General features: G+C 39.1%; 1 protein-coding gene across 8 annotated transcripts in view; it reads right to left on the bottom strand.

The window, feature by feature from the left end:
* Window positions 1-16,658, bottom strand: part of diaph2 (diaphanous-related formin 2) — a 456,526-nt gene that overhangs the window by 32,095 nt on the left and 407,773 nt on the right. For 7 of the 8 annotated variants that reach the window (XR_010895340.1, XM_067388324.1, XM_067388369.1 and 4 more), the window contains one exon: window positions 15,010-15,060. The exons of the other annotated variant lie outside the window; for it this stretch is intronic. Coding sequence is in view for 6 of the 7 variants with exons in the window: in XM_067388324.1 (XP_067244425.1) it covers window positions 15,010-15,060 (51 nt within the window). In the remaining variant the exon portion in view is untranslated. The remainder of the gene's footprint in view (window positions 1-15,009; window positions 15,061-16,658) is intronic. 8 annotated transcript variants of the gene reach the window in all.

Here is a 16,658-nt window from a genome sequence, read left to right as displayed (position 1 = left end):
TTTCTTAACAAAGAATGACAGTGCAAACCAAGTCTGAATACAGGATAAGACAGAATTATGATGCAAAAAGATATGATCACACCTCATCCTTAAGGGCATATCTGTAATTGACAGCCGGGACAGATGCTGCAACGATTAGTCAAAAGAGGAAATGAGCCTTGCGTACTGATGAAGAAGGACCCTGAGAGCGATGCAGCTCTTCATTAAGTTTTTAAAATTTCTTTAGTGACAATCGATAATGATGTGGACAGGGTTTTTATTACCCATGTCAGTGTTATAGAATCATATTACTTTCGCAAGTAAGTGCACCACTCGTTTAAATTTACAACCAGAGTGCAACAGTTAGGATGAAAAAATAAAAATCTCATTCATTTTCTTCATAGAGGAATTGATTTTTAATAATAACCTATAAATCATTAAAGAAAGCCATACTGTGAGCTAAGAGGTTGCTTAATTGATGGTATATACTTTTGTTGAAACTATCAGACCAACATACTTCAACATTTTTTTTTCTAAATAATCATGGTGAAAACATATAATACCCATGATTCTGCAGAGGAATCTCCAACAATTAGAGAACCGTGAAAAGAAATAACACCAAAAAGAACAATTTAGCCCCTACCTACTCCCATGAAGCATTGACATGACAGATTCATTTTCTCTACACTCGAAATGATGATGAAAAAAAAACCTGAAAAATGTATTTCGATTAAAAAAATGATTTGATTAAAAAATGATTAAAAGACGCATGAAATGAGTATTGTAATTACGATAAAAAATAAAAAAAAATAAAAAAAAAACTCCCCCTGAAAAATGTCAAGATGTCAAAAAAATAAAATAAAAAAAGAATAAGTAATGAATAATGGTAGATGCAAATTGGCATTGGTCATAAAAAGATAAAAAATGACGAGGAAAAGAAAAGTCAAAATACTACTAAAAATACCATCATGATTTCAGTTTGTTACTTTTTATATTAAGTAACACAAAAACACATCATAAACATTACTTTTTAAAGTAACTAGCATTATTATACCTTCCCTACAATCCGTCTGAGTTACACGTCATCAGTTTCACTTTAATTAATTGACTTTTTTACATTTGATGACCTGTTGATTCCATTTCCTCTCCAAAAGCCTGGACACAGGCAGCACCTGCACTTCCAAAGCATCTTATTGAACTGTCAGTGGGACTGGGGTGGGGTGGGTGAACAATATAAGAGTAAAAAAGTAAAAGCAAACAGTCAGCAGTGGGGTGGGGGCTGGTAGGAGCACTGCTGGAACTAAAGAGAGGCGTGCCTCCAGATCTTGGGAAACAATTCTGCCCCTGGGAAGTCAAGTCATTCTGGATGACATTCGCACGCTGTGCCGGAGGCTGAGGGAGGTGGCATTGTGTGGTGCTGTGGATTGATGATGCCATACAAACTGAACCCAGCAGCTGTAATTAAGGGGTCATGTGTGAAACTTTTATAGAGTTTGCCCTATGCACCGCAATGTGAAAACACCTCCGCCCACTTTGAACAATGCCCCTCAGTTCCCTCAATGTCTACTCTAATGCTATGCAACAATGCAACAATCTATTTGATTAAGGCTCTATGTGGTAGTTTTACTTTTTCTGGAGAAAAATCTACATTGTTCATGTCCATGCAAATATCACACCCAAAAAGTTAGGTTGCATTATAAAGAATATAAAATGGAATATGTATTATGGTCCTCATAACAAAGTAATAACATACATATATGTATATATGCAAGAAAACTGTACTGGATAAGATAATACAGGGTTATTATTAAATCTGCTCTTATGCAGTGTCCTTCGTGACAACCCCTTTCAGATCTGCCACTAAGATTGGGCACTAAAAACACAAAATGGACATCAGCATCAATCCATCTTAGTCCTATCCCAGGGGTATATTAATGGCCCAAGCCTAATCCTGGACCACGGCCTAGCAGCAGGGCCTTTGGCAAAGTTCAGACTGGAAAATTCACTAGTCCCGCTTTCACAAGCCTTAAACCATTCAAAGCTTTCTATTTAAAGAGAGCAACTTTTGTTGGCGCACAAAGAGCCAACGAGAGGTACTTCTATATAGCGAGCCCGTTCAAAATCAGATTATTTCCACTCAAATCCCCCTTTCTTCATCTGTCAGTTAACTATGTAGTGTCTTTTGTCTCTTTGTGAATAACCCATTTCACTATGATGGCCGGTGGATGTGTATTGCTGCATTTATTGCTACATTTATTCCTAAAGCAAAGAAAGAAGCATATTTTCCCCCTACTCTCTATTTTTTTTTTCTTTGAAGAAATCTGGGACACATGCCCCTAAGGAACGCAAAGTGCTTTAATTTATTCCCACCTTTTCTCTCTGGCTGCCATCTCCAAGGCCTCTTTCTATGCCCAGAAGTGATTTGTTCAGGCTGGACCATCAAAGCAATTATTGTAGAGGCCCGCTTTCCTATTATGAGGGGAGATGACTGACAACAGCGGGACGGTTGAGGGTGGAGGGCACTTGGCTCCAATTTATTAGATCTGAAAGCTCTTTCCTCATTGGCAGCTCTGCAAATAGTGATACATAAACAAAACGCATGCAGTAAAACATTGCTGCTTTTCAATTACGATATCAGTCATTGTCAGCTCCTCGTTCGCCCGTGGTCCGGGTGACTGATCGAGCCATTTAAATAGGTCAGGGCACAGCAGACATGCTAAGTGAACGTTTGGGTCAGATGTCAGATCTTGATATAATTAATGTAACACACAAGAGAGCAGGGGCTCTTCTTTAGTAAGGATCTGCTCTATTGCACAGCCAGAAAGTGTGACGATTGATAGAGTGAACCACTGGGGGTCTAAGCCAACCACAAAAATGTTCTCTCTTTAAAGTGATAAAGGCTAACAGCCGCCCTAAGCAATGATGTATGTGTATGAACATGGGAACGGACAGAAGATGAGTTAGTGTGAGAGTGAAGAGTTAAACGCAGGAAGCGGCACTGGGTTGAAAGACATGGCATGTAGCTAATACCTCTCAAAGCTTTGTGCTCCAATGGCATCGCCTTCAATAAAAGCCCTCTTCCACTGACTGTTTCCTTTCTTCAATTATTTAGGATTTATAAGCACAAACAATCTATTCTGTTACTAAAAGATCCCGTAAAAAATGAATATCCGCCCCATCAGCCTTATCGACAGTCATAAAAGTTTTACAATAGGCATAAGAATAATCCATCCTTCTGAGAGAAAGTTATTACCACTGTAAACATATTAATAAAAATATCTAAGGAGGAATAAGATATGCCTGTAAAACTCAAGTTTACAACATGCAGCTCCAGATATTTTTAAATGCTTTTAAGCTAATCAAAACATATGCGAAGTGCAAATGAGTATTACCTTGAGTGTCTGTATGCGTGTTTATACCTGTCACAGAACGAACGGAGGCTGATGTGAGGCCATGAGTTCAGTTAATAGCATTTTTCATAAGTGCAGCCACCTTTAGGTTGCCACGTCACAGAGACGGTTATGCCCTATTAAACAGCATGAACACATGCCTCAGCGGGCACAACCTCCTCATTCCTCAGCCATTGTGCAGTACTATGGGGAAAAAGGTGACCTGACCCAATGAAGAAAGTGCATCTGCTGGGAAAAGAGCCCTGTAGTTGAGGTAATGTAGTGTATCGCTTCATCCTGCAGTTATTTTTCCCTCTGGGGCAGAGAGGTTACTTAGCCACACCGATTCTTGCTGATTCACTGTCCGCGAACCCCCTGCCTGTGTTTCTGTTGTAGGCCTCACGCTCGCATCCACGCTGCCTATTCCTAATCCGTTGTTTCTGGAGACTGGGTTTGTTCAAGCCCACCATCTATTTTTAAACCCACACATTAGTCATCTCTTACGGGGGAGCCACACAACATAGTAATTTATGGAATTCATGAATACCAAAGGTGTCTCTTGGAGGTTTGCTGCAGTTGTTATCTTTCTTGTTTATGCCCCTTTGAATTTTAGAACAAACGCGACAGCGTTCTGTTCTTGGTTTATGCTGTTCAAAAGCATAAATATCAAACCATTGGATTGGTTTAATGTAGAGTCTATATTCTATTTAATACAAACAAATAGTAGCTTGGTACTCCAAACATTCAACTAGTCATTCATCAACTGGTCTATCAAGTCAGCGAGTTCAGCGAGAAAAAAAAAAAATAAAAAAATTATAAGGCACAAAGATAAACACTGGCTGAAACCCATAACCTTTGATTACTGAGAATATTCACCCATAGCTATGTTTTTAGCATATGTCCAGCTCAAGGCTCTGAGATCACTTACAGTGGGGGTTGAAGCGATGCCAACTTGTATCCTCTTACTAACTTCCGTGGCCTGTTAAACAAATTCAGACTACTTAGTGGGAACCTCTTGACCTACTTGAAAACGTCATGGTCTGCAAGAACATTAATGAAATTGAATTTGAATAAAATAAAAGCTCATTTGCAATTCCAGAGAGCACTTGGACGCCCCCGTTAGAGTGGAACTTCTCTTGATCAATTACTGTGTCTGCAGTTCACTGACACTTATGCTCTTAAACATTTACTCTCAAACAGAAAATGGCAATAAACGGTACATGTGCATTTATCCCTTGCTGGGGAGTAATCTGACTCTGTTTTCTTTGCTCTCAACTAGGGGCAAATGTAGCTGAAACATTTTTGCATTATAATTTTGCACAGTGTTTATGCATGCGTTTCACTTCAGAGCAAAGTCGCTGTAAACACAGTTAATGTCAACACTGCTTGGTTCGGGAAACACATCATAATATTACCCTTAGCATCGCACTATAGATTCAAGCAAGGAAAACAACAAAATGCACACTTGCTTTTGAAACAGATTATATAATAATATAAAAACCTTAAGAAATATATAAAGTCTGGACTTCTCTATAAGAAGACTGGGAACACTGCCATAAAAGTACAAGTCAGGATATTTAGATCAATTGTTTAGGCATAAGAATATGACCACCTAATATTGTGTTGGTCCCAATTTTACTGACAAAACAGCCCTGACCTGTTGAGGCATGGACTCCACTAGACCCCTGAAGGTTTGCTGTGGTTTCTGGCACCAAGATGTTAGCAGCAGATCCTTTAAGTCTTGTAAGTTGTGAGGTGGGGCCTCCATGGATTAGGCTTGTTTGTTCAGCACATCCCACAGATGTTTGTTTAGATTGAGATCTGGGGAATTTGGAGGCCAAGTCAACACTCAAACTCGTTGTTGTACTCCTCAAACCATTCCTGAACCATTTTTGCTTTGTGGTAGGGCGCATTATCCTGCCGAAGGAGGCCACAGTTTCCATGAAAGGGTAAACATTGTCTGCAACAATGCTCAGGTAGGTGTTAAGTAACATCCACATGGATGGAATGGCCCAAGGTTTCCCAGCAGAACATTGCCCAAAGCAAGTGCATCCTGGTGCCATGCGTTCCCCAGGTAAGCGACACACACGCACCCGGCCATTCACGTGATGCAAAAGATGTAAAACATGATTCATCAGACCAGGCCACCTTCTTCCATTGCTCCGTGGTCCAGTTCTGATGCCGCTTTCGTTTGTGGACAGGGGTCAGCATGGGCACCCTGACTGGTCTGCAGCTATGCAGCCCCATACGCAACAAACTGTATATTTTGACACCTTTCTATCAGAACCAACATTTACTTCTTGAGCAATTTGAGTTACAGTAGCTCATCTGTTGGATTCACTCCCCAAGTGTATCAGTGAGACCTGACTGCCCATTACCCTGTTGCTGGTTCACCACTGTTCCTTCCTTGGACCACTTTTGATAGAGATAAACAGTGTTATTCACTTTACCTGTCAGTGGTCTTAACGTTATGCCTGATTGGTGTATAAAATACGGCACATCTTGGGCTAGATTTGAAGCACAGAAAAACATTCCCTATTTAGTGGTATTGTGAACTTACACCCGAATAACATACTGACTAAGTAACTTCAGGTTAATTTCCACAGAACATTGAGTATAAATGCATCTAATGTGTCTAGAAAAAAAGCACATTTCACAGGCTCTTGGGTGCTTGGTAAAAGCGTGGAGGTGTCATTTCATTTGCTCTTTAAGCGCTCCAGTACGATTGCATGAAGACTAATATCGTGTGGGTGAGCTTTCCTTCTAAGGAGAGTAAATCTGGATGCTGTGAAAATGAAAAACAATTACACTGACACATGTTGCACACACATTGCATCACTGTAGAGATGAGGAAAACCTAGATATGATTAGCTCTAGGGAGGTAATAGAGAGCATAAGATATCTCCATGATCATTGACTCTGGTTTGATGTACTTTTAAGCACATATTAAACTTTTAAAGGTGATGTGTGTGGGTTTTCAGTTAAAATACTCTTCTATTCCAGATCTGTATGCACAAACTGTAAGTGAGCCATCCGTAGGTTGATTCCCCTGCACTTTGCAGTGCTAGTGTCTGAGCAATATTGGCTCAACCAATGTTGTGAGTTTGGCGCAGGACTATGTGGTTGACCAACCAATGAGCTGGGTGATGCAAATTTGCACACTTCACCTTTAAGTGTATGTTAAATTAAAATGCGAAAGTTTTTTTCTTTTTCGCTTTTCAGGTAAAGATGTCAAGATCCCAGCGTACAGTCAAATATCTCAAATTCCTCTGAGCCAGAACAGCAGGGAAAAGAAGGGCACTGAAGCAATAAAACCAGTGGGATTAGTCCTAAGTAACTAAATGGGCCATATCACTTTTCCATTACCAGAAAGGAATAGATATTTGGATGGCTGAAATCTAAATGAAAAGGTGGAGCACGGCATTAGCGTGGCTGTTCATTCAAGTGTAAATGTTGCACACTGTTCATCCTTCTATTTTAGCAAATGGAAATTTGCCGTCACATCTTTGAGCTCCATCAATAAATAAACCAGACGCAAATAAACAGATAAATAAATAAATATGAGACGAGTTGCAAATGGGCATCCGTCAGCATTAGTGATAGAGCGATGTCAGCCAGGATCACGCTTCACTTGATGGGGAGTGCCAGTGCGAGGGAAGATTCCTGCTGATTGCATACACACGCATACGCATGCACAATTCCCCCTGAGATCAGCTTTTGACCAGACACACAAGCCTCTTCTGCTTTATTCAAGCTCTGTCTGTTTCTTTCTCTCTCTGTATTTCTTACATGTCCCCTCCCTCTCGCTAGGGTTCCAGATTTTACCCTCTCAGTGCTCTTGGCTGTGCTCTGCCTCTCTCCTTACATTATTTTTTCTTTCACAAACCCTCCCTCTCTCTGTTTCTCTTTTTTCTTCTCCTCCATCTCTCTCTCTCTCTCTCTCTCTCTCAACAGTGGTGGTGTTAGTGGAGCTGTGCATCTTTGTGCTGTGTCAGTGCTTTAAAAGCCACCAGTCTGATGGAATTTCTGGTCTGTCCCCACAGTTATGTACCATCATCAGCTTCTGCCCCATTCAGCACATCTCTGAACTGTCTGGTCCCTCAGGCAACACAAGCAAAAACAACTAAACACTAGCTTTACTTATTATGAGCGTTAGTAATGAAATGTAGAAACATTGCTTGTGTTAGTTTATATTATGCATATATTAGTATATATTGCGTTGCATCTGATTATGTTAAAAATTTGGAAAACTCAAGATGAAACAAAACAAAATGGAATAAAACAGCAGTGATGTGCCCAGGAAGAAGGTTAAAACATGCTTGGATTAAACTGAATGACCCTATAATAATAACAATGCCAACCCTGTTTTAAAATCATTCATACAATATTAAATCAGCCAGTAACACTTCAAAATAAGGCTAACAAAAGTTAATGCAAAATAACAATTAACAATACAGTGTTGTTATTGTTAACTAAAACTATTAAAAGTCAAATAATATAAAACAAAAACATTAGATATAAACTTAAATGAATATTAGAAATATTGCCATGGCAACTAACTGAAATAAAATACTTTGAAGCTGAAGTACTAAAATTACTAAAACTAAAATTGAAATAAAACAAAAGCTTAATATACATCAAATTAAAATGATAATTAAATACTATTGCAGTATATAAATAATACTATTTATCTTGGTTAGCATTAAATCTACTAATTCACTTTTAACATTTCATGATGCGAAATTACTAATAAATTACAAACATAAATTTACGTTTGTTCACAATACATTAACATAAATTTACTGTGAAAAAACATGAATTAACAATCAACAATAATTTTACACATTAACATTAACTTAGATAAAAATGCTTTGACATTTTTTTTTTTATTCATGGTTATTTCACAAACATTAACCTCACTGTAAAGTGTCATCAATGATAATGATCACGCCCACACTCTCTGAAATTAAAATATTTGTAATTTAAATATTATAAAATGGTCCATCAATTATTCTAATGAAACTATGGGTGGGAAGGATGCAGAATCTGTTTAAATCCACACACTGCACTTCCTCAAATAACTGCAGCAAGCTAAGGTCTCAACTAATAGTGCAATACATACTAGAAGTCACCAGGGGCAGTGTTTCAACTATGTAAACCCCAGGACATGGAGACATGTGGACATGAAATGAGCCTAGCTGCACTACCTGCTCCCATGATTCTTCATACCTACTAATTGCATGCATCCTCATCAGCAAATTGAAAGATAAAATATTCATTTCCATTGGTTCTCAGAGAGTAAGGACACACAAACACAGACACTCTTCAGTCACTATTTGCCTATGGAAACAGACACCTCACACTGGGAAATTGTAGGGTGTGCCATCAAAAATGGCATTAAAAGCAAGCGTTGTCCTTTATTCTCCTCTAGCAGAAGCGAATTCCTGCTGAACACTGCTTTATTTAGGCCTCCGCTGATCGTTATTGGAACGCTCCCTCTCTAATTCATCACGACTATGGCTTAATTCACTCTGCCGAGGTTTTCGACTGTGGACGTCCCTTCACAGTATTATCAAACCAATATTTTAAGGAATGGGAGAAGTGGGGGCTGTGTTTAAAAAGCTCATTGGGTATGATCTGAGAGATACAGCTTTCACTTTTTTCCCCGATGTGAGTTATGGCTATATTAAGGACGTCTCATGCCGGGAGTGAAATCAATTCTGTAGTGAAAATATGCAGGGCTAAAATCAGATCAAATTCTCAATTATGCACTGCTGAGGGATATTTGCCCTGGCAAATTGATCCAGTATTGACGATTAGCACTTAAGGTGACCTTTTATAAGGGCCATTTGTTTATGCTTTATGCAAGTGACTGAGCAAAAAAAAAAAAAAAAAAAAAGTAACACCAGAATGCTTTTTTTTTGTTGGGCCTATGTCTTAGTCTTCAGTCTCTACTCACATCAATTGGAGCTCCCCTCATGCCGGTGGAGAAGGCAGTGGACAAAAGCAGCTGAGCCTGCGGTCCTTTATGGTGCTGTGCAATTGACTTCCACATGAAAGGGCTGTCGCCAGGAGCCGACTTGGCCTTCTCTACACACACACAGAGCGCAAGCTCCTCACATCCACAGCCGACGCTGTGCGCTCAGTGTGAGGGTAACAAGCAGTCGCCTGTTTCTTTTTAGCAGACTTTAGAGGTCGAAGGGCTCTTGCTGGAAATCAAATGGCTTATGCCGACATGCATCGACAAACGGAGAAAGGAGCCACTCAGGACCATAGCGTTTTACCAAGATCTGATTTATTCTTTAAGAATGGATGTGTGTCACACGGTCAGCTTGTTTAAGTGCCTCGATAAAACCTCCAATCAGATACATGCACTGTGGTCGTTCAAACACTACATAAAATCCTCAGCTTTATCTCTATCATGGTTCCTCACCTGTACCGATAGATGACCCTCACAGGGTCCTCCGATCCTCTCTATCCATCTAAACTTTGACAGAACACATCTTTACTTTTGGATTGAAACTTTTTTTCATCATTTTTCCATGGCCTCTCAGCCTCTCATCCCCGTTCCATGCGACTCCACCCTTTCTTCTGAAGAAAAACATCCTTATCTATCACGAGCAGGTGATAAGTCTTGAGAAAGCGTCACTGTGCAGCACTTTTCCTTATTGATATCTGGGATCTACTAAGTCATCCACGCCATTACCGAGTGCACTACCCTCTGGTCCCTTCAGCCCTGAGCAAATCACGTTAGCCCTTCTTCCTGCAGGAGTGCCCTGGGGTGAGCTACATGAATAACATCTATCAACACCCTGAAGTGGAATGCTTGAGGTTTGGGGAAGTGGGGATCTTAGCTGTCAGGCGAAAAGTGTTACAGGCAACACTACTATCTAACGGATGTGGGTGTGAGAGTGATGATAAAGTGTGTAGGTGGCTGGTTTGGTGCATGTAAAAAGGAAGTGGAGGGATCAGGGATTAATTGCTAAGGGATTTGCAATCACAGTTAACATGATAACTGATTAATTATTGCAGTAACAAAGAATGTGTTTCTGTCAATACGTCAAGGAAGCCATATGACAGTGAAAACAATGGGGTAAAGACAGGGATGAAGTACAAAAATGGTCATGCTTCATTAAGAGGCAGAGGTAAGGAACAAATTATGGGGAGATCATTTACTATGTGACAGTGGAAGGGAAGAAGGGAGAAAAAAAAAAAAACCTTAATCTTTGTCCGGCTTTCGTATTCTCTACCATCTTCCTCCTGTCTTTCTCATTTGCTACTTCACAGATTCATCCCTTTTCTGCTTTTAAAATTTCATGACTGAAAATAGGTAATTTAATCTTCATTAAACATACAAGGCTCACTTTCTCCTCTGCCTGGGTGAATTAACTAGTAGGCCAGGGGCAGAATAGACACTGGGGTTCAAATCCCAATAAACTTGGCATGCATTATATCATTGCATCTGTTTTTTAATAAACCATTTCTCTACAAATCAAAGTCAATCAGGAATCCCCTGAACCCAAGGAACTTTTGATGAACGAAAGAATGAAGGTGAAAGCCCAGGAAGGGAAGGTTAGAGGTTTTAATGACTTGGGAAGGCAGTAAATAAATAAAATTGTCTCCCTCAAAATCTGATTGATGTGCCTTTTGGGATGCCCCATATGAAAGAGCTACTCAGCCTGTGGCTTTCATCTGTGACCAGGGAAATCGATGCCAAGGATGTATGAGCAGCTACCTGTCTCTATCCAACAATCTACTAGAGTACTCTTGGCATTCACACAGAAGATTTTTAGTGTAGAGTGGCCCAGGCGCAAGGCTTCATCACAAAATACCCCTTTCAAGGTTACCTCTGAGGTCAGTGCAGAGCTTTAACTCGTATAAATATAAAAATCCAGCATCAAAAGTTTCTAAATACATTAGCTAAAAAAAAGGATAACCATATTTGCCATCTTAATACAAAGAATTGCATCACAAGTGTTTCTCGGAACAAACTAACAAGATAAACCTCCTTGAGTTTTCAAACAAGAAAATACTCAAAGACTGAACACTCCACATCAAAGCAACAACTGAACACCACTGAACGGCAGAAAAGTCACCGAAACACAGTGTGATACGAGTCAATTCATGCTATTGTGTAAGTACCACATCTTTGTTATATGATTGGTGAGCAAAGCTAAGCATACTGACAGTATTTACAAAACCCAAAAGCAAAATATAGGTCAGATCTGACCAGGGAACCTGCATTAAATCGGTCTTGCAGACATCTTTTTCTTCCCCTGAGTTTTGAATTTACAACACTATTTAAAATGGATTACCTATTTACCGTATCTGTACTGACACGGTGCTTGCCTTGGGTCTGATCTTGAACTGAAATGGCTGCATGCTCATGGTTGTGTTACCTAAATAAAAAGGCAGTCTGCTGCCCTAAGGCTGTAGCACACTGACCTACATCAATGCACCAATGCTTTAGAGCCTAATTAGTAGAACTTGTATGCCTAGCGTTTGTCATGTTTGGCTGGTTTCTTTGTTACATGCATTATTAATGCAACTACACTTAAAATGCTAAATGACAAAACCGTTTGACTAGAGATGATGGACATCCTACTTGGTTTAAGTATTTTGCTTATCTAAAGCTGCATTTTAAAGTGATCGTTTTTACCCAGAAATGAAAATTATGTCATCATTTACTCACATTACTCAGCCAAACCTGTATGCTTTTTTCTTCTGTGGGAAATAAAATACAGGGTTGGGATGACATGAGGGTGATTAAATAATTACAAGTATTCCTTTAACTGCAAATCATGAGTAGCTTCCAAATTGGCAAACTACAGTTGCAAAGTATCCTTTTTCAACAGGTTTTCACAGAGTGTTAAAGCAGATAACTGTCCTCAAAACAGCTGTTTTTTCATATAGGCACATCCAAAAGTGTCCTAAAGTAAAGGTGTCTTAGATCATTAAAACAACACTTAATTGTGTCATTTATAATTTTAATGTCACTCTCTACTCACAATGCCTAAAGGTTTAACTCTGTACACTGTAAATCACTCACAGAGAAGAAAGCAGAAGCCACTGCCAGTCGGTTCCTTCAATACTGGAAATTAAACAAATGTGCAAGCAGTAATCTCTTTCGGTAGCACTTACCTATCACCATCGAGCATGAGTAGCTTGTCTGACTAATATTTCCTAAAAATATGGTGGTTAAGCTTTCAAACGATATCACATATGAATGTATAAATCCACGTATCTTCGTACATCTTTGTAAAAAGTTGTGCCAAAGCTGTGTGAATGGTATATGTATATGTGTGTCAAACATCTGGTTCACAAAAAAAGTACTAGCCAACGTCAACTCTGTGTGAGAGTTGAGGTTAATCTTAAAAGCTCAGACAAATGCTGATTCTAACAAAAGGCCTTCAAGCCTCGCTTAGGATCAAGTCACTGAATCTGGAGCCAAAGAGCATAATAACATATACGAACCCTGCTGATCCAGACATTGAATTCATACTGATATATTCTGAATGGTTCAAGTAGCATATCAATCATACAGCAGAAAGCAACAAGATAAAACATATTCACTGACATCATAAATAATGTACATATTCACCAATGGGTTCAGTATGGTACTTTAACAGGCATTTCTGTAGCAGTGCTATTCACAGGCGTGCAAAGCATAAAGGTGAGGAGATTCTGTGCCGTGCACATATTAACAAATCATTTCAGGCATAAAGAATATAAGAAACTGGCATACACGCTCTTTAAAGACCCACACACATACACACCAGACTGTATGCAATAAAGCTCTGTCATAGCGATTCTAAAGTAGGCCAGGGCAGAGCAAGGCTAGAATCTATTAAAAAGTGGGCATTTTGGTGCTCTGTGCATGGGATGACACTCAAAAAGAATGGCAAGCTTTACAGGAAGAGTAAAGAGGCAAAATAATCCATGAATGGGAATTAAGGAAAGCAATGACCCTTCAGACAGATCAAATTCTATTCGCCTTCCACAGGCGTGGACGTGCTGCCATGCTTCATCACTGTAAGGGTGCACTAGTTAGGTCATCTACTGTAGGATGGCTAGAAAGAGGAAAAACTAGCCTGAGCTCCGACTACTGGAGAGGATGCAAAGCAGCCACTGCACTCCTTGATCAGAACTAAATGAATTCTTAAACATGAATCAATCACACTCTCTTAGATTATCTTCAGTCAATGAACAGATGAAATCGCATTGAGAATCAAATATTTCTAGGGCTTTGTTCACGCTACACTCAAATCTATTTTTGTTCATATTTTTGTTTGTTTGTTTTTGTTAATCTGTTTAACTGAATAAACTAAACAACTCAAACATTTTTTTTTCTTTTCATAAAAGAACAAAGGTTTCATATTGTCTTGAAAACCCTGGATATATTAAAGGGTTAGTTTACCCCAAAATTCTGTCATTTATTACTAACCCTCATGTCGTTCCACACCTATAAGACCTTTGTTCATGTTCAGAACACAAATTAAGATATTTTTGATGAAATCCAAGACGTATACGACTCCTCCATAGACAGCAATTTAACCACCACTTTCAAGGTCTACAAAGGTACTAAAGACATCGTTAAAAAAGTTGACGTGACTCCAGTGGTTCAACCTTAATGTTATGAAGCAACAAGAATACTTTTTGTGCGCAAAAACAAAAGCCACCGAGGTGGGCCTCTCGCCCTTGCCCTCCCCGGAGGTTTGTGCACGCCACTGGTGTGAAACGACACAAGGGTGAGTAATTAATGACATTTACATTTGAATTTACATTTATATTTATGCACTTGGCAGACGCTTTTATCCAAAGCGACCTACATTGCATTTTACTATACATTTGAGTATATGCAATCCCTGGGATCGAACCCATGACCTTGGCATTGCTACTGCCATGCTCTAACCACTGAGCTACAGGAAAGTCATGTAAATTAAAATCTTTTTTATACATTTTATGAATATAGATTTTTTCTTTGAATATTGTTGTGGTCTTTGAATAATGTTGTGGACAACTGGGGGCCTTGGAGTCAATAAGATTAAGAACCATTAAATCTATATGCAATTCTGCATTTTATAGTACATTATGTAATTTGTACTGTGATCTGCCTTTTGCACCTGTTTTACTGTACTGCACCTTCTCAATTTATATTACTATTTTATATCACTTTTGAAATATTATTATATTACTATTTTCAATTTTGGTTATATGCTGATTGTGTTTCATTGGCACTGTGCTGAGATTCAGATTCAATTTACTGCTATGCATTTTGCATGATGTTGCATGAAGTCATCTCAAATAACAACAACAAAAAAACTACTTGACCTCTATATCTGGCCTGGCTTTTCAGGCTGAATCATTTTAAGAATTTGCATATTAATAAGTTTTGGAACAAACATATTTGATTTGAAAATTTCAAATAATAATAATAATAATAATAATAATAATCTGATTTCTGTCAGCCTGTCTGAACAAAGCCCAAGAGAGAAGCTATCTTTTACCCTACACATCCAGTTGTGGAGCTCAGTATAGATTGTTTAGAATTCAACCAAAATGTTTTTTGAGTCTGGGCAATAAGCAAGTGTTATAGGTAGAAGAGCAGGGCGAGGGGGTAAACATAGGTTCATTTTGTTACCATGGTTAGCACCCGGCCACCGAGGTGCAGAACAGGAAGGGCTTTGATCACCTGCAACAATGACGAAGTAGAAATTGACAGACAGAAAAGAGAGAGAGAGAAAGAGGGAGAGACGTCAAACAAGAGGTATTTCAGGAGTTCGTAACCAATTATCCACTCTGAAACTCTCAGTGTTGTCAAACCTCAGCCCACACACTCATCAGAAAAAGAAAGAGAAAGGCTGAAAGAGAAAGAGAGAGAGAGGATGAGCGACACTGAGCACAAGAAAGCAAACGGCAAGAAAGAGACCGAGTATGAGACAGAAGAGAGAGAAAGAGCACTGGTGAGGTTTAATCTACACACTCTCTTCTCTCCTAAATGTCAGTCTTATTCAAACAGATGTCAAGGAGACTGGGCCACAGAGCTGGATGGAGTAGGTGAGCTCTGAGCATGCGGCTCTGTCTTCCTGGTGGTGGATGGCTGGCAGGCTCTGTCAGGGGGCAGCGCTTGGGGGCTTCGCAGCCCTGCTCAGTGGGAGACAGGTTTGATACAGCATGACACCTTACTTATTCATGCCCTCTTATTAGACCTCAGCACTGACACAAGGGATCATGGGAGGAACTTTTTTGTAAGACAAGATAAAGTAAAGCCAGGAAAAAAATAATGCAGGGACAAATCATTGCTGCTGAGCATGCTGGTATATGGAGATTAGGTACATTTGATATGGCGATCTATTTCCCCCATGCATTTCCTCCTCAAAATCAGTGATGCCTTTTGGCATGTTTTTCTTATCTGGCTTTTTTAATGATGCTGAGGTTTTTTTTGTCAGTCTGTACACAACATATATCTCACTACATCCCAGGAGAATTTCTAATACACAAGCGGAATTTATGCACTGTAAGCATGCATGGACAAGGAGTTTGGGAAAAGAGTGACTTATTGGGGCCATCATACGAGGATGTTCTGGAAAGCTACAGCAGTTATAGACACTTGTCTGCCCGTCCTTGGCATTTCAATTCAACGTAGCACCTACAGCAGGTGGTCCGCTTCTCCTCCCTTGGGTCAGCACGATTCATCATGGCAGGATGGAATATGTTAACATTAAGATTATGTTAAACTATCCTCTAAGGACTCAGAGTCTACCATCAACTTCTGTAATCAGTGACTTATAAATGGTAATGTGGCAATGAATCCAATATAAAAAAGTTTCAGAGTGAAGATCTACAGAGGGGCAAAAAACTGAGCCTAATTTTACATTGTTAAAGGGATAGTTCACCCAAACAATGTATGATTTCTGTTCTGTGGAACACAAAAGGACATTTTTTTGAAGAATGTACATTGTTGTTCTTCATTGTTCAAAAAGTTGTTGTTGATTAGTTTTTTATTCTTTTATTCAGCACGAAAGCATTAAATTAATCAAAAACCAACATTTATAATGTTACGAAAGTAAATAAATGTAAGTAAATAAATGCTGCTCTTTTGAACTTTCCTTTCACTGTTTCCACCAAAAAAAAAAAAAGCACAAATGTTTATGTTTCTTAAAGCCGCACATCAGGAAGACTGGAGTAATGGCTGCTGAAAATTCAGCTCTGTCATCACAGCACACAATTACATTTTAAAACTAATTAAATTAGAAAACAGTAATTTAAATTTTAATAATATTTGACAAT

This window comes from Chanodichthys erythropterus, chromosome 1 (genome assembly GCF_024489055.1).
Source record: "Chanodichthys erythropterus isolate Z2021 chromosome 1, ASM2448905v1, whole genome shotgun sequence".
Classification (NCBI taxonomy): domain Eukaryota; kingdom Metazoa; phylum Chordata; class Actinopteri; order Cypriniformes; family Xenocyprididae; genus Chanodichthys; species Chanodichthys erythropterus.
The sequence above is the reverse complement of the archived record's forward strand: the minus strand, read 5'-3'. Positions and strand labels throughout refer to the sequence as shown.